The 17,427-nt window shown below is 32.0% G+C and overlaps 3 protein-coding genes across 3 annotated transcripts; all 3 read left to right on the top strand.

Annotated features, from left to right (window-relative positions):
- The first annotated feature begins 1,788 nt into the window (after positions 1-1,788).
- On the top strand, positions 1,789-2,450 carry LOC109594677 (uncharacterized). The gene is made up of 3 exons (XM_049961296.1): positions 1,789-1,911; positions 2,050-2,190; positions 2,242-2,450. Exons 1-3 carry the CDS (start codon positions 1,800-1,802, stop codon positions 2,427-2,429), a joined length of 441 nt encoding a protein of 146 aa, XP_049817253.1. The 5' UTR covers positions 1,789-1,799; the 3' UTR covers positions 2,430-2,450.
- Positions 2,451-3,827: 1,377 nt separating this feature from the next.
- On the top strand, positions 3,828-6,613 carry LOC109594673 (uncharacterized). Its single transcript, XM_020009914.2, has 5 exons — positions 3,828-3,985; positions 5,488-5,622; positions 5,676-5,834; positions 6,064-6,210; positions 6,265-6,613. Exons 1-5 carry the CDS (start codon positions 3,931-3,933, stop codon positions 6,495-6,497), a joined length of 729 nt encoding a protein of 242 aa, XP_019865473.1. The 5' UTR covers positions 3,828-3,930; the 3' UTR covers positions 6,498-6,613.
- Positions 6,614-16,430: 9,817 nt separating this feature from the next.
- On the top strand, positions 16,431-17,068 carry LOC126266527 (uncharacterized). Its single transcript, XM_049970686.1, has 3 exons — positions 16,431-16,511; positions 16,568-16,717; positions 16,775-17,068. Exons 1-3 carry the CDS (start codon positions 16,454-16,456, stop codon positions 16,972-16,974), a joined length of 408 nt encoding a protein of 135 aa, XP_049826643.1. The 5' UTR covers positions 16,431-16,453; the 3' UTR covers positions 16,975-17,068.
- The last annotated feature ends 359 nt before the right edge of the window (positions 17,069-17,427 follow it).

The following is a 17,427-nucleotide window of genomic DNA, read 5'->3' as shown; positions in this document are numbered from 1 at the left end:
TCGACATTTCTTGTAATTTTAAAACAATTAGTTTTACTACAGTATTTTACGATTTTCAATTACTTTTTAAAATCTTTAAAATGAACAACAGAGCAAATAATCGCAACATTTCAAAAGAAAATTGTGCAGTGGCCGTTGTTTTTTACGAAGAAGGGAAAGGTGAAAATGAGATATCAAATCAACTAAATGTGACACAATTGGCGATTTCGAAAGTGATTAAACGAGTTTAAAAAACGAGTATCAATGAAAGAAGACAAGGGTGAAAAAGAATAACTTCACCCCAACAAGACTGATATTTAAGAATTCAAGCCTTTAAACCAGTACTTTACCGCAACAACAGTTTTCATTGACTTTTAATGTAAGAATAAGCCAGGACATCACAAACAGAAGGCTAAAGGAAGATATCGACTGAATTTCGCTTGAGAGCTGAATGGAGTCATGTATTGTTTAGTGATGAGTCTAGATTTTCTTTAAATTGCGATGGTCGACGTAGAAGAGTATCAGGAGAACGTTACGTTCAGTGCAATATAAGTGAAACTTTTTCTTTTGGTGAAGGATCGGTAATGGTTTGGGGAGGCATTAGTTTGCAGGCACATACGGAAATGGTTGTCACTGCTGGAGGAAATTTAACGACTGATAATTATATAAGGTTAATCCTTGAACCGCATGTTATAATATCCTTTGTTCCATTTATTGGCGATGAGTTTAATTTTATGCATGACAATGGTCGACTTCACTTTGCGAGAATTGTCATTTACCTTGACGAGGTAAATATTTCGCTAATAAACTGGCCAGCTGTAAGTTCGGACTTAAATCCGATTGAACATTTATGGGACCATATGGGAAGACTAATAAGAGTACCACTACCAAACACCAACTAAAGGATGTCATAAGAAAATTACTTTTAAGTAACTATGAGGCGACGTTGACAGAAATGCAAATAAACTTAACTTGTTACTTAAAACATAACTTAAATGTAATAAATAAATAATAAATTTTGTTATATTTAATTATTTCTCTAATAGCATTCTATATTTTTCTTTATCATTAAATATTCATAGATTTATCTTAACCTGTAACCTTAATTTGTTAAAAAAAATAATATAAGAAACATAACACACTTAATTCATTTTTGTTAATTTTTAAACGTATTCCATAATTTTGCGACGCAATGTGTTTAGAAGGATCTCTAATTCCGTTTTGCCCTACTGAAATTATAGAGTTTTATCTTCTTTAGTGTTTAATCTCTCATTTTTTTTTAAGATAGGGCAAGAGTAGAAATAAGTATACCTTTAATTGATAAATCAGTAAGAAAAATAGATTTTGTCAGATATTTTAGACCTTCTCTCTATCTGTCATTTTAGAAACTAGAAAGTATTTTCTTTTTTAGGTATATTTTTATTAATACTATTTTATCTACACATACAATTAATAGTTTCCGGGATATGACGGACAAGCTTAGTCACCCGGTACTTCATACTTATTTTGTAGCTCGAAGTCATGCTCAATATTTTCAGATAAGTCGTGGTTCGACTTATTGAAATTCAACTATAAATAAAGTGTACGAAATTTTCTTTATTAACTAGTAGAAAATAATAAAAAAGTATTTGAATGTTAACAATATAAAAAAGAATAATTGTATCAATTTTAAAGATGAATAAAAACTAGACGTTACATTCCTTTTTAGAAATGGAAAAACGTCATTTTATTGTGCTGTAGTAATATATGTAGCATGAAAATTTAAATTTAGTCAAAAGTAATCTTGGTTGCCTGTACTTCGTTATCTTGTTATATTTTCAATGAAAATAACAGAAAAGATGAGAAACATAAACCATTCAAATCCTAATTCTTATAAAAACTGTTGCGCAGTTACTGATTCCTATAAGGAGATCAAAAGGTTATGCGATAATGGTACGTAATTACATTTAGTTAAACACAAGCACGAAAAAATGAAACACTTATTGGTACTTTCATTTCTATCTTTATTAATAGGTTAAAATTAAGTGTTTTAAGTGAAGTTCATTTTATTAATTTTTGATTTTGTTTTAGAATATGCGTGTTGTTTAAAATGTTTAGACTGTGGAGATGATAAAGAATGTTCAAGTCCTCACATTTCTCTACTTCCGATAATTGATTGCCAACCTACTCGCCATGAGAAACCAGTTTGTTTTCAATTCTATTACGCCAAAGGTAAAGTTGTTTCAATTTTATAAAAATTATTTTACGTTGTATAATTTTTAGACAAAAAAGTCTACAGGGGGTGCCAATTAATATTAAAAAGCACACCTGACATAAATTCCCAGTGCTACGCATTTGAGAGGAAATATGGTGACGGTGTGGGACAAAGTCTTCTCTCCTGCAAAATTTGCGATTACAACACCTGCAACAATACACCTTTCAACCTTCGCAATTTCCTCCCCAGATCATGAAATAAATCTACTCTAAACCTATTTTGTTTTTATTTGACAGTTAAACATGTCAGTAACAAAACCTATCCAGTTTGTAACATTGCTGGTGCTCCTAAAACCAGCAGGTATCAAATAAAATTAATTCCAACTCTTCTAAACACATAGGTTTCAGATTTTTTGCACTGTTTCGTGTGCCTATCGCTGGACGCACAATGCGACATCGTTAGAATGGAAATTGAGGACTGTCAAGAATCAGGCAGATTATATTGGGATAAAATATTTTCTTTGCCGCCGTGGGCGATGTACAGAGGATTCAACCTAACTCTTTTGTATCGATCAAAATCGGAAATGAAGGACGACACGTTATATTCTTGCGGAAAAGTGTCGGCGAGTTACAGTAAATATCTTTTTATAAATGTTATTCACAAATGCCAAATTTGTTGTTTCGCTCAGTAGTTGTAAAAAGAAGCACCTTTCGCGTTGTGTTCAAAAATTTCGGCTATTACTTATTACTACTTTATTAAGTATTATTATTTATTATTAATTATTATTATTATTTTTCAGAGACTACATCTGTGATTTATTTCTTGGCCTACGGATGTGTCAAGAATTCGACCATTGCTAATCTGAAATTGTTGAGCAAACAGTCTTTTCATAGACACGTAATACATTTGCAAGCTAACGCTTGTTATCACGATCTCTGTAACAAATCCATGACTTGGGATGTTAACAAATGGTTATTGGGGATGGCAGTTCTAGTAGCATTTTGTAAATTAATTTATTAACTATCTCGTAATTTGTGTGTGCAAATTATTGCGCTCAGGTCAAAAGTCATTTGATTATTACATTTGTTCATTAGTTGAAAGTAATTTAGAATGAACTGCACGATTTTCTTCTGCTGTTTCCTTATCGGTAGGTAAGTTTTGATCCTTGATATATTGTCATCGAATTAATTTTCAGTACAAGTTTCTTGTCTGCGTTGTTACGACTGCAATGATAACACAACATGCACAAATCCAAGCATCTATTTGGTACCGATTGTTGAATGCAAACGGACAGGGACCAGGAAGCCGGTTTGTTTTCAATTTTACTACGTGAAAGGTGAGATTGTCCTTGAATGCTGAATTCATGTAACTCTAATTATTTCAGACGGGCTAACGTACAGGGGTTGTTATTTAATAGACAACACAATGAAGAACAACAAATTGTGCAGAAGATTCAACGAAATATTCGTTAATGAAAGAGGATTGCATAGGTTGAACGGATGTTATATTTGTGACTTCGATAAGTGTAACACATTACAAATACAAAATTATTGATAAATATAATAAAATCAATAATGATAGGTGAATTTTATTTAAACGTTTACCTGAGTAACGTTTATTCTAATTGCCAGATAATCATTTAAGTTTGTTCATCGATAAGATAACGGTTCAATATGTAATATAACTGCCGAATTTCACTTATTTGAAGTCATACCTTGTGATTATTAGTTCGATCGCTTTAATTAATTGTTTGTAAAATGGATTTAAAAAACATTTTAGTTTTAGCACTTTTGCTGGTTATTGTGACTGAAGGTTAGTGAAAACAATAGTTTTTACATAATTTCAAATTTTATTGATTTTAAATGAATTTATCATAAATTTATTCTTGAATAACGTTCACTTTAAATATTAATATGTACATACATAAAACACCGATAATGTTGAACATTTGTAATATATTTCTTTAAATACTCTTCCAAATATTTCAACAAGCAATAAACTGAATATGAAAACTAATATGTCAGACCACTAATCCCATATTTAATGCTTTATTTTATTTAAAAAATACACTGTACAATTTTTTAATATATATATATATATATATATATATATATATATATATAGTGTATTTAATTAAGAAGGAATTTATAATTAAATTTTAATGAATTATAGAGGTAAGAGGGTCATGAAAGATCTTATACATGCCATAAAAATTGTTTTCTATGTCATTTGATCCACGTCGATTTAATAAATAAATAATATTTCATACAATTAAAAAATTGAACAATGTATTTTTTAAATAAAATAAAGCATTAAAGACGGGATTAGTGGTCCCATATTAGTTTTCATATTCAGTTTATTGCTTGTTGAAATATCTAAATGTATAGTATATAACTGAGCGGTGTCATTGGTGAATCTGAAGTCTTGTTGCTTCTAAGAGTTAAACTGTTTTAACAGATCCCGACTGACAATATAGAACACAAGATTTGCGGTGTTGATAAAGATTTTTAGTAAAAATCAAAAAGGGTGTAACGATTCTAGTAAAATCCTTATCTATAACAAGCCGTACATCATTCAATTAGATAAATACACATAGTAATCTTTTTTAAATATACGTAACTAAAAATCAAACGAATTTTAAATGAAATTGAAGGATACCTTCATAGAAAATAGTACTGATTAGAAAATTCCAATTAATATGACTAACTAATCGCGATTACTTATCGATGATAGTCAAAGATAATAGTATGATTCAGTGTCGATACGTTAGTATAAAATATCTATTTCATATAAATATTCACATAACATTATTAAACGAAATAAATTATATAAAGTATAAAGTATACATATACATTATCAAAATTAATTTTTTAAAAAAGTACTTAATGACACAATTGTTGCATTAAGGAACACAACAACATGACAAATATAATTAATTAATATTCAGACTATAAACAGATAAGCATTATGTCAGAGCAATCCAGTAATTTCAAATAGTATTCATCACGTTGAACTTTTTAAAAGTTGCTCAATGAAAAATAATTTTTTTTTTGTGAAAAAATGTGTATAGAAACTTCGCAAGCAATCTGTCTGAATAATGCCTACAAATTGAAATAAGCAAATTTAAATTCCTCTTAACTGAATGTCAATAAACCGATTAAAGAAGGTGAAAAACAAATTTAACGAGTAAACGCATATAAAATCAATTTATAAATTTGTGCTTTAAAAATTTTTGAGCAATTTGAAATTAAATTTTAACTTTCACACATCTTTAATTGCAAATAATATAAAGATAATTTTAAAATTTGTTTTAGTGACCAATGGATTGGAATGTTACGAATGTAACAGCAAAGATTCAAACTGTGACAACACTGAAAATTTACCCAACAACATTTGCGACAGTACGGCGACGGGAAATGCCACCTGTTATACTATAACTGTGATCAATGGTATGGATCGACAACAAACTAATCGAAACACTTCTAATAGCTTGTTTTTGCAGACAATAGAATTGACACTTTAAGGGGTTGCCAGGTGATTGAAAAAAATGTAGCACAACCGTGCGAAAAGTTGAAAGAATTGAAAGGCGTGAATAATTTGGGGATCTGTGATTTGTGCAATACCGATAATTGCAATTCCAAGTCTACCAACACTCTTCGTGGTAAATATTCAAAAATATTATTACAATACTCTAGTTATATTTTAAAAATTAATTTATTTATATTACATTAAAACGAAACCAAAAAAATTAAAAATAATTACTTGTAAAATTAATTTTACATTCTGTAAAGTATATGTTTTGAAGTTAGGTTTTAACTTCTGTAATTGTAACAATATACATCATACGATAATTATGGAATGAAAAGAACAAAATATAATATACGTTTTAGGGGGTAACAATCTGAACTGCTATGACTGTGATCAAAAAGACGCAAACTGTAACAACATTGAAGATGCACCCACGGAAATCACGACCACTCATTGCCAAAGTACACCAACAGCTAATGCCACCTGTTATACTTTGTCCGTGGTAAACGGTACGATTAAACAACAAAGTAACCAAAACATCTATAACAACATTTTATTTGCAGGCAACAGAACTGACGCTTACAGGGGTTGCCAAGTAATTGAAACGACAACGGTTAAGGAACCTTGCGATTATTTGAAACAGCAAAGCGGCGTTAACCTTAACGTGACGAGTTGCGACGTGTGCTATACTGACAATTGCAATGCGAAAACCGTCCCGTCGGGCAATGCCGACTTTAAAGCCGGCGTTTTCTCTTTGGTGCTTTCAATCATTTGCGTCACCTTTTTGAAAATGTAAAATTACAGTAATATACTGTACATCAGCCATTACAATTATTTATTTGTGAATTTTTTAACGAATGAACTGAATATTTACGGTTTCTTTTATAAATAAACCATTTTACAAACATATAAGGCGTTTTATTAATTACAGTAGCGTATATTCTATTTGTCGGGATTAGTCATATAAGAAACCTGTAAAATCATAGTTTCAAAAGTTTTATGCCACCCTGTAAATGATAAATTTACTTGTTCAAATTTATTTTAGCCAGGGTGGGCTGAAAAGTTTCCGACCTCAACCCAAAGAAGGCGACACTCGTCAATAAAAGCTGGTGAACGTAGTTGTGTATCTTTTGACAGTTAATCACCAAAGTTTGGGCCATTTTGGACGCACAGTTTTTAGTTGACAGTCGTTTGAGTGAGTCGATGTGGGTTTTTTTTGTTTGGGGGACAAAGAGGGAAAAGTTTAAAAACCCGTCTCCAGGCACCGATCCGAAGATCATAACCATAGTGTTTACCATGTATGATAAATCATACATGGGGAAAGATATATAAAGATATATTTGCATATACGGGGTATGCTGAACCTAAAGACAGAACTGATAAAGATGCCAACTCCCTGTCAACTGGGTTCGGAAGAACAAGACCAATCTGAGGAAGATCCGACATCTTCCTGGGGATGGATTGGACTTGCAGGTATTGGATCCGTTAGCTCCCCACCGCCACTGGTTTGTGGAGCGGTACTGAACCCCAGGACCACGTCAAGGTGGATCCATCCTGGGGTCGATGTGGGTGAAAATGAAAGAAATTGAGATCGAGCTGTTATTCATTTTTTGTTTTTGAAAGGCAATACGCCTACGCAAATCAAAAATGAGTTGGACTTTGTGTATGAGGATTCTACACCATCATTTACCACAGTGAAATTTTGGACAGCTGAATTTAAATGTGGCGGTAAGAGCTTGGGAGACGATGAACGTTCGGAAAGTCCAAAAACTGCCACTACTGACGATAACATTGCTAAAGTTTAACAAATAGTGTTAAACGACCGTTGAATTAAAGTGAAAGAGATAGAAGAGATAATGAAAATGTTTATAGAACGTGTCTGTCACATATTAAATCAAGATTTAGACATGAGAAAGCTATTCATGGAGTTATCTTAATTTAATTGAAGGAAAAACCATTACAGGAGCATACTACGGATTATTACTTGACAAGCTGAAGGCAGAAATTGCGAAAAAACGGCCATGTTTCACCAAGACAACGTGCCGTCTGCCACGGCAAAAATCCACGAATAACGGTTTGAACTACTTGACCATCCGCATTACTCACCAGATTTAGCCCCAAGCGACTTCTTTTTGTTTCATCATCTAAAAACTGCGCTCGGAGGACAGAGATTTTCGTCAAATCAGGAGGCAATCACCTTTGTGAACAATTATTTTGCAGAGAAAAACTATTTGGACGGGCTAGAGAGATGGGAGCATCGCTGGGAGAAGTGTGTAAAGTTACAAGAAGAGAATGTAGAAACATAAAAAAAAATTAAGAAAAAAATTGTTAGTTTGGAAACTTTTCAGACCACCCCCGTATATCTCTTCTTGTGTCAAAAAAAAATTGAACCGCAGCAAAAAAGCATATTATTTCATTTTCATTTTAATCAGAAGAACTTTTAGTGCAGTACGAGTCCGGTTTTCGTCTGATGACATATTCTGCACAATCGCTCGGTGATGAGGCTTGGGGATGGGACCTGGAAGGTCACTACATCCGCTGCTGCTTAGATTTGTAGTAAGAGCGTCGCACATGTTGTTAATATAGTAGTTGCTTGTGTTGTTGAATGTGAAGACCTATCGAAAGAACCACCAAGTGCCCCAATTTTTTTGTGATATTAGAATGCACCCCGATAAAGTACTATCGCATGTCAATAACCCACGGTGATTCTTTAGAGATTTATCACCAGCCCTTAGTTTGTGTATGTTTCCCTGCTCAAACTACAAAGCGCAAAAATAATGTCTTTGGGTATTGAGATTACACTGCAGTTTTTATGGGAGCCACAACAACTTTTAGAGTGTTTGCTGTCTTCAACCTATTATGTCATTACACTACAGCTGTGTATCGCTAAACACGAAGAAGATTTGTCGCATATTCAAATCGCTTAAAGATTGTACGTTCACCACAGTACGATTACGGGGACCATTGAACGGGGCAAAGAAACGAATTACGTAGAAAATAGACCTCGAAGCGGACGTCTAAGGGTGACGACTGCCAGACAAGAGGTTATGAAAAATAGGTGAATAACGGTTAACAGCCTACAGAGTCGTTATCAGGCTACATACATCCAACTCATATCGAATGCAACTATCAGTTGATTACAATCTGGCAGAACTTTAGTGTCTAGGCTATTACTTAAACATAGAACATTGAAACTGAAATGGGCTCAAATTTCAAAACTGGGCAACACCCAAAGAAAAAGATAAGTTTAAAAAGTTGTTTTCTTACCTATAATACACTGTATAAAATAGCCTATGACAATAATTTTAAATGCAAAAACAAAAACTACCGTACATTTTTTAAAGAATTAATTAATTAAGCTTCTAAAATATGGCGGCACGGAGGTTGTCAATTACTGCTATAGAATATTATAATTATTTCGTAGATGATGCAGGAAAAACGGCTTGAAACAAATTACGAAGTTATTTTATTTAATCATTCACAAAAACGACGGAAAATAAAAAGCGAAAAAATGCAATTTCTTTTGCCATGATTGGACAAATTTAGACAAATTTCGAATATCAGGAATGACTGACGAGTTATTTCCACAAGATAATTTTTATTTATTCTGTTTTATTTATCATTTAAGGATCTGTTCACTAGTGCCATAATTAATGCAACTTACTAAAATGTATTGAAATATGACTGGAAATGTTTATTATCTTTTCTGTTGTAATCTTATTCTTTAAAGGACTGGGTACCTTATCCAGTATCTATACTAGTATAATTCAGCTTTACGATAGAAATAAGTAGAAAATAAAAAATTTAGAGAAACCGGGCAAGTGGTAACTACAAAAAATATTCAGCAAATTCAAAAAACTTTAATTAATGTATAATTAGAACGTCAAGAAACAATCCATTCTTACAGGTAACGCAAATTAAAACCATTCTGAAGTTTAATTTAAGGACTGCGTGAAGAAGGTTAGTGGATGAGGATTGTTTAGCCAGAGATCTGTAATGCCGCAACCACACATTTGGCACTGGTCGCAAACTCCAAGCCTCTACAAACGTTTGGCTTAATTTTGGTAATCAAACATAGCCATCCACATGATTGCGAGTATGTTTGTGTGCTCTGGGGAGGCAAGAATGACGGACATTGAGCTTGCATCGGCTATAACATTTGAGTTACGTTATTTTTATTATAAAGACAAGAAAATAAGGGAAATTGTTTCTATGTTCATACTTTGTGAATGTAACTGTAAGAATTTCTTTCTTGGTTTTCAGTTCCTTTATTGAGTCGACTTAGTAAATCATTAAATAAGATTTACTAAGTCGGCTCCATAGATCGGATACTTTTTTATCCTTGTAATCTCTATTGCTCGGATTCCAAGTATGTGGTTCCCCTTATAACTTTCCAGGAATTCTGAGACGTTTTCACTGCACCAGTCACTCATTCTTAACACAAGAAGAACCTACGTCTATTCGCCACCAGTGCACAAACGAGGTTTGAATTGTAACAAAAAACCGACACTTGATTGGATCGACTACAAGCGCAAACCTACACAAATCAAGTCAAATACGTTTGAATTTGTGATGGTTGGTTTGTGTTGGTTGTGACAAGAGCCTGCATTCTACTAAGAATGTGTCCGATTTCGATTTGCTCAAGATCACATCCAGTGATTCATTGGGATCGGATAGTTTTTAGAGTTGAGTTTCCATTTAAATGACGGTTTAGTTTATGTTACACATCCTACAGAGAAAATACTACAGAAAACGTTTGTTATACCCACTGTGAAATAGGATGGTGATTTATATTCAGGAATATTTTAAACAACAATTTGCTAGTAGGGGACGTTAAGGGACGTTAAGTGTTTTCACAATCTGGCATCATTTGGATTTGATCACTTCTTCGGTCGATTAAATCGTTCTCGTCCTTCTGTCTTGTTTTTGTAGTGGTTAAGAGAATATCCTTGGGAGAAATATTTTCGAAGGAAGTTGTACAGTCACAACATACTTGTCGAATCGGAAGTCGTATTATATGGATGGCCCAAGCTCAGGTTCTGAGATAGATGTTATATGATATTAAAGATGGCATAGTGTCAGGTAAAAATTGTTCAAGTCGGTTTTTCTTCAAGGAAAGGCGACAGTTGTTGAACTTTGGCAGTTAAAGAAGATGTGTGAAGCTCATCCTATGTTATAGGGATGTCTGTTGTTGGTACAGATAAAAAATTTAAATCTCTAAAGCTATTTTCATCATCATCATCAACTACTGTTCCAAATCCTTGCAAATCTATTTTACACAATGTTTTGTTCTTTCATTCTTTTGCATTTTTAGACTAGTTTAGGTGCATTGACTAACTAAAAGTATACTTTTCTATTTTATCATATATAGATGATAAAATAGAAATTATATATTTGTAATTTCCAACTTGTAATTTTACTTAAACTAGAGCCTAGAGGAAACGTCAATGGTAATTCGTTAGAGCCAATGAATAATCATATATTATAATCTTTTAAAGAGAATAAAATTAAATAACATTTATCAAATAAGAAGTATAAATATAATACAAATCAAAATCTAATACTTCTTTGAATTCTATATTTTATGTTTAGTTATAGTATATTAACTAGGTGTATAGTAACAATCAAAACACATTCAAACTTACTAAAAGAACGATATTACCATTTGTCCGAACAAGTATCAAGCTTATATACATTGACAACAATAAAGTCAGCAATTTGGCCCACTTTTACGAAGGAGTTAACACATTTCAATAGTATAAAAAAGAATTTTCGAGTTTAACAAAAAGTAAAATTTTAATGGTTCTCAAATAATATAACGAACGACAACGAATTTAATGAATGTTTGAGTTCACATAGAAGATTTTGAGAAAATATAGATGTCCCAATTAAGTCAGAAATGTTAATATATTGCTGCATTACAATGCAATTCGTTGGTCTGAGTTACAATGTTTCAATATTTATATTCTTGTTGTTCAATTTCTATTTCAAATGTTCAAATAAAACAATTAAAATGCATTTGTTCGTCAATCATTTGGTTTTCTTCCTAGAAAATGCAGGCGCTGAAACCGATAAAGAAAGGCTTCAAAGTTTTTTCAACTTCGATTTTTCCCCTGCTGGGATAGCCACCCTAACCATAAAGTTTTCTATGGTATTGTAGGTCATGTGACTTCTCGGAAAGCTTTTTTAAAATTCTAAATAATTTTGAAATTAAAATATTTTTATTCAATACAATAGTAAAGTTAATAATAAAGATGGTTACGAAGTTTTTGTTGTACTTTTTCAAAAGTTTCTGATGTGATGTTTAAGCATTCGATATCGTAGGTTTTGTAGCGACTCAGGTGGAGTCTAATAAATTATTGGGTTGTTCGGAAAGTAATTTCGTTTTTTCTCTCTCTGGTCATAAACTGTTGAATTTGATAAATTTAACCTCAATCCGATCTCACGTGTTGTTATTCGCCGGTTCGCATCAACTAATGCCTTTATCGCGTCTTTATCAGCTTCAACCGGCCTTCCCGAATGTGGTGCATCTTCGACATCAAAATTGCCGGATCGAAATTTAGCAAACCAGTTCTGGTACTGGCGTACTGTCAACACACCTTCTCCATACACATCGGTCAATTTCTTTCTGACTTGAACAGCATTTTTACCCTTTCTGTAGTAAAACAGTTAGATATGTCGAAAATGCTGCTTATCGCTCTCCATATTTAAAAGAGCACCAACCAAAAACTACTGCGTAGAATTAATTGGATTTTTTCACACACAAGCTATATGAGCTCTCAATTCATATAAAAATTATACGGATTAAGTGTGAAGTTGGGTGCAAAAAGTACAATTAAATCCTCTGTCGGGGAAAAACGAAATGACTTTCCGAACAACCCAATAATTATTTAATGTATCTACATAAATAAAGATCCGAAGAGTAATTTCTTACTGGATGTAAGTACATAATGTGGCGATGCCCCGTCGTTTTGGAAGAGAAGGTTCTCTTCACTATCAGATGCACATCCTCGTTTCTCGAACTTCGAGTTCTTATGTAATTAATACATCAATATTATCTTCTAGTAAATTTATTATTTTTTAATTAATTTGTTTTTATATCACTATTACTAGTTGCTACTGTTCAAATGTGCATTTTATGAAAATAAAAAAACGTAATTTTTTGTAGAACCGTTAGGGGACTTAAATGTCATTTTCAAGATGTTATTAGTGCCATTAACGATTTTGAGATAAGGGTGGCTATCCTCGCCGCGTTTTTCAAATTTCAAATCTATTATCCTTTTAAAGATTATAATAATCATCTTTGTTTGCTAGGGCTGTTTGTAAAGTGACTAAATTGGCAGAGTGAGAAACTTTGGATATTTGAGTTATCTGTGATTGCAAAAAATTACTCAAATGGCGAAAGTAGCTGTAACTCAATTATGCTACATTAAATTAAAATAAAAATATACTGAAAAATCCAAATATACCTTTTCCTAAGTGAATGACGTAAATTAGAAAAAAGTAATATGTTTTCCGAGTTTAACACGCTCTAATTACTTTACGAATATGTAGGACAAAATTTATATATTTCTGAAATTATTAATCTTTTCTATTCTTTCGAAAGAACCTTAGTCGTGACAACATTAACAATTTGGTACAATTTTTGCTTAATTTGCATAGGCATACAAAAATTGGGAATATAAGAAAATTTTGTTGGTTTTCAACGTAAATTCTCTTCAAAAATTGTTTAATAAAATGTCACATGAAAAAATGTCTTGACTGTATGGTGGATGAGATAGAACAATTTAATTTTTTGAAGCATCCTCTGGGCCTCTAATGCGACATGTCTTGCGTTGTCATGAAGATGCAGAACGCCTTTTCTATTGAAAGTCATCTTTGAGAAAATATTTAGTGAAGTAACCAAGTACTCTTTCAGTAATTGTAAATGTGTCGTACTGCTTATAGAATTTGAATAAAATACCATTTTACCAACTCAATAAAATGATTTAAGTATAATGTAGGAAAAGCATAAACAAAGCTTTCAACAATGCTTTATCTGACTGTAGGAGGTTTATAAATTTGTTCTCCAGACTGCAGTCCAATTAAAACCATCATTAAAATTTGGAAAAGCTTGTTAATGCTCTTAGAGAAGAATGGCAAGAATTTATTCGTACACTAATTTTGAATATGTTAAGCAGGGTTTAACTGTTCGTAGAGCAAGGAGGACCGACGAACTGTCTGCGATTAATTTTGTTTTATTAATTTCCCACTGCATTTGGTGATATTAGCTTTATTACTGATTTAAAACTTATTATTTTTGTTGAACTCTAATGCTAATGGTATTATGATTTTTAAAATAATTAAAATTATCCATTTCAATAAAAAATTATTCAAATAAATTATAAACCGAAAACGTGTATTCCCTGTACTTAATATCACTATTATTATGGAAGAATATTATATATTATTGTTATTATTATCATTATCAAAATATCTTATAAAAAAACAAACATTACTAAACAGATTTTATGTGTATCCCCAAACATGATTAATAACCAGTGATTATAATCTTTCAAATACTTTATTCTTATCTAGACTCTCATAAATTGAAATATTACTGGACTGGAATGTTGATGATATTTGATTGATATTTTTATTTTTGCAATTTGGAGTGAAATGATCAGCCATATACCAGTAGTAACACAGTTCCGACTAATCACATTTATGATTTTAATCCAAGTGCATTATGCATTCGTAAATGCATATTTTTACATGATTCAGATCAGATAATTTTGACTCCTAACGATCATGAAGACAAACGATATTAGTTTAATCACTGGAGACGAAAAATGGCTCCTTATGATAATCCAAAACGCAAAAGGCAGTGGCTCTCTCCAAATGAATCACAACGATCCATTTATTCAGATAACTACGACAATTTCTTAGTGGCAAACAATCAATGGATTATCGGTCTGGGATTGAAAATTTGCACATATCGAGAGTGATTAAATTATCATCATTAAAAATAAAGACTTGAAGAATTTATTCGTATGAATTTAATGTAAGAAAACAACATTACTTTCCGGTCTCCCTAATATGTGCTAGTTAGGTTGCTCTCAAAACTGTCTTTAATTACACTAAGGTACAACAATTATCATATTTGTTTTTGTGATCAACGGATTGTATTGTTACGACTGTAATAACATGGATTCGGAATGCAACTCAGTATCAAAAAATTCATCGATTGTACATTGCGAAAATACATGGTCAGAAACCGCAACCTGTTACACTTTTCAACTAGCACGGGGTACGTTTCAACAACAAATTAACAAAAACAGTCTTTTTGCAGGCAACAAAACTCACGTTTACAGGGGTTGCGAAATTATAGAAACAGCAATAGTTACGAATTATTCCAAATGGATAATACAAAAGTATAACATGGTAAATGTGAAGAAATATGAAACGTGCGAAATGGATAAGTGTAATTCGAAACCTGGTAATATAATTTATTATTCAAAGTGTATGCGTCGGAACAAATTAATTATTTTATGTGAATATTCAGAATATCTCACTGAACGTATTAAAGGATATTATTATACAATGCTGTACCTAGTTACATAACATACATTCATGTCAAGCACCACATGTATATTTATGAGATCAAACAGTCTAACAAGGCCTTCTAGACAATTAAAGGATAAAAATAAATAAAAGAGTAATAAAAGGGCTTTATAATAAATATGTGCCATATTTATGAAATCGGATGATGGGTTAAAGCTTCTCCTTTCCTACAATTTGAATAAAACTAAAATACATAATACCGTTTTGACTTGTAGACACAAAATGTAACAAACAAATAAGCACAAGTGTAAATAACAAAATTGCAGCTTTAATAGCAAAAAAACACCCTTTCCGAAGTCGAATTCCTGCTGGCCAATTTTAAAAGCCTCTAGATCATCTGCTATTGAAACTACAATTTCTTTATTAATATTTTGCATATCTGATTTTGTATCAAGAACGTTCTTCTTCAATATGATCAATTCAATATATCACAACAGTGATATTTTCGTATCGTATCAATGATGAATTAAATGAAACCAAATAAATAATTTAGTTAAATATGATGCAAAGTAAAATTAACATAATAATCCTTATTATAAAAATAACTGGTGTAATCTGACATAACAAAGAAAATTTATTTTTTTAAATTCATTTCAGCTTCAAATTCGTCCACGATGTCTAGATTGTATAACTCCGGGAGTGGTAACGTTTTCATTTCGGTGCTTTCCATCATTTGCGTCACCTTCGTGAGAAATGTACAGTTGTTTTGTTAGAGTCAGCATGTCAAAGGTATGCCCGACATCGGGGTCTTCCCGTGTGGAGTTATATGCTCAGGAGGAGGGAAAGTATGTAATTCGAGAGAAGACTGCATTGTACCTCAAACTACTAAAATACTTAGGTCGTTCCTAAATTGTACTAAATTAATTTATTTACCAAGTAAAAGTTAGTGTAAAATCAATTCTTTATTTCTAACGAATGGTTATAAATAAAAACATTTTACCACATACCTATAGCGTTTTATTAATTAATAAAATTCATGGATGGATTTTATTGAGGAAGTCGGTTAGTCGTTAGAATTTTCCTAATTTTATGAAACGTGGCAATGAAAACAATTTACAATCAATCATAAAACAAACAAACAAACAAGACGACTGACAACTACTATAAAACTTAGTCTAGCAAAAGATCAAGTTCATTCTGTATAAAATCATGTCGTACAAAACGTTAACTCTTGCGATTTTCGTGTTCGTGCTAACAATCACAACAAGTAAGTTAGAACTTCACGGAGCATTTCGGGCTTAATGATAATAAAAACAATTCCAGCTTGTGGTTTGGAGTGTTACTCGTGTAGCGCATCTATGGACGAGACCCACACAAATTACGACTGCTTGTATTTCTCACCAAAATACGACGAAAACAAAAGAACCCTCTGTCGGTTTCCTGAAGATGTTTGTTCTAAGTTCATAGCCAACCGTAAGTTTTTCTGAATTTAAATCAAGTTTACGTTTTATTTTTTTGATTTTAATGCAGACAACGGCCAGAAATGGGTGCACCGAGGTTGCGCCTCGCCGACAGTTTGTTCGGACCTCCATCAGACTTACAACAGGCCCACGGATCAGTTGATCGAGTGTCACGAGTGCAGGGATAAGGATTTATGCAATTCTGCTGTTGTGGGAGATTTTTCGATGGTTTTGATCACTGTTATTTTTGTTTTATATTGCATAGTTTAAATAGTGTTTAATTCAATACAATCGTGTCCGTCCTCATGTATTATTGTAGTTTAGAAAAGTTACCAATAAATATAACAAAATCGGTTACCTTAAACATAGTTTTTATTTTTCCTTAAAAAAATATCAAAATCTCCATATCGCCCAATTTAAACAATCACACAGTGGACAAAAAGAGTCCCCTGATAATTTTTGAATAAAAACAACCGAACGACCTTGCCCAGTATCATACAGCTCACTTAATTTAAAAGATACTTTTAATCTTTTTTTAATGCTGTTATGCTACCGACAATTTAGTTAATTTGGTGTTATCACCAAAAATATATTTTTTTATTTATTTTAATATACAATATTGGACAAAAAGTATCAACTTTTTAAAATTTATTTATTTCAGCACACACTTGAAACTGTTAAATTGGATTTTAACTTATTGGATTTATTCAGTTTCAATCTTAT

The sequence above is a fragment of the Aethina tumida genome, chromosome 1, assembly GCF_024364675.1.
Source record: "Aethina tumida isolate Nest 87 chromosome 1, icAetTumi1.1, whole genome shotgun sequence".
NCBI lineage: Eukaryota > Metazoa > Arthropoda > Insecta > Coleoptera > Nitidulidae > Aethina > Aethina tumida.
This window is presented reverse-complemented; position numbering and strand designations above follow the sequence as displayed.

What these genes read in the sequence shown, in the direction of transcription:
- LOC109594677 (XM_049961296.1), top strand. Translation starts at nt 1,800, where the DNA reads ATGAAAATAACAGAAAAGATGAGAAACATAAACCATTCAAATCCTAAT. An exon ending in CAAAAGGTTATGCGATAATG is followed by an intron (nt 1,912 to 2,049) that starts GTACGTAATTAC and finishes ATTTTGTTTTAG; the next exon opens with AATATGCGTGTTGTTTAAAA. An exon ending in TCAATTCTATTACGCCAAAG is followed by an intron (nt 2,191 to 2,241) that starts GTAAAGTTGTTT and finishes TATAATTTTTAG; the next exon opens with ACAAAAAAGTCTACAGGGGG.
- LOC109594673 (XM_020009914.2), top strand. Translation starts at nt 3,931, where the DNA reads ATGGATTTAAAAAACATTTTAGTTTTAGCACTTTTGCTGGTTATTGTG. An exon ending in GCTGGTTATTGTGACTGAAG is followed by an intron (nt 3,986 to 5,487) that starts GTTAGTGAAAAC and finishes AATTTGTTTTAG; the next exon opens with TGACCAATGGATTGGAATGT. An exon ending in TACTATAACTGTGATCAATG is followed by an intron (nt 5,623 to 5,675) that starts GTATGGATCGAC and finishes TTGTTTTTGCAG; the next exon opens with ACAATAGAATTGACACTTTA.
- LOC126266527 (XM_049970686.1), top strand. Translation starts at nt 16,454, where the DNA reads ATGTCGTACAAAACGTTAACTCTTGCGATTTTCGTGTTCGTGCTAACA. An exon ending in CGTGCTAACAATCACAACAA is followed by an intron (nt 16,512 to 16,567) that starts GTAAGTTAGAAC and finishes AAACAATTCCAG; the next exon opens with CTTGTGGTTTGGAGTGTTAC. An exon ending in TTCTAAGTTCATAGCCAACC is followed by an intron (nt 16,718 to 16,774) that starts GTAAGTTTTTCT and finishes ATTTTAATGCAG; the next exon opens with ACAACGGCCAGAAATGGGTG.